At 56.8% G+C, this 424-nt stretch overlaps 1 protein-coding gene across 1 annotated transcript in view; it reads left to right on the top strand.

The window, feature by feature from the left end:
* Positions 1–424, top strand: part of LOC119594508 — a 95,684-nt gene that overhangs the window by 382 nt on the left and 94,878 nt on the right. The window contains exon 2 of the mRNA XM_037943538.1: positions 69–166. Coding sequence (XP_037799466.1) covers positions 69–166 — 98 coding nt within the window. The remainder of the gene's footprint in view (positions 1–68; positions 167–424) is intronic.

Raw genomic sequence — 424 nt, 5'->3', positions numbered from 1 at the left:
TCTATCACCAAATAGTCATCTTCTAAACACCTAACTACAAGTTTAATAAGAGAAATGTCCTTTTTCAGCAGGTGTCGAAGAAGCCGCCACTACCGTCCTCGAAAGCGAAGGTCAAGCTGCGCAACGCCTCCAGTGAGGAGAACTTGGGGCGTCCGCAGGCAGCGCGGTAAGTCGGAGCCGAGGGCGTGGAGGCTGTGAAGGATGGGGGGGGGGGGCGAAGGCGGGGAATAGGGGGGGGGGTGATAGGAGGGGATGGGCGGGTGGGCGAGGGCAGGGAATAGGGGGGATGGGCGGGGACGAGAGCGGGGAATAGGAGGGGATGGGCGGGTGGCAGAGGATGGGGCGGAGGTGATGCAAGGGATTTAGTAGCATTTAGTAGAAAATAATATATACGTATGTGTGCTCGAATTCCAAGAGGATGTGA

The sequence above is a fragment of the Penaeus monodon genome, chromosome 34 (genome assembly GCF_015228065.2).
Source record: "Penaeus monodon isolate SGIC_2016 chromosome 34, NSTDA_Pmon_1, whole genome shotgun sequence".
Taxonomy (NCBI): Eukaryota; Metazoa; Arthropoda; class Malacostraca; order Decapoda; family Penaeidae; genus Penaeus; species Penaeus monodon.
Note: the sequence above shows the minus strand (reverse complement) of the source record. Positions and strands in the feature narration are given on the sequence as shown.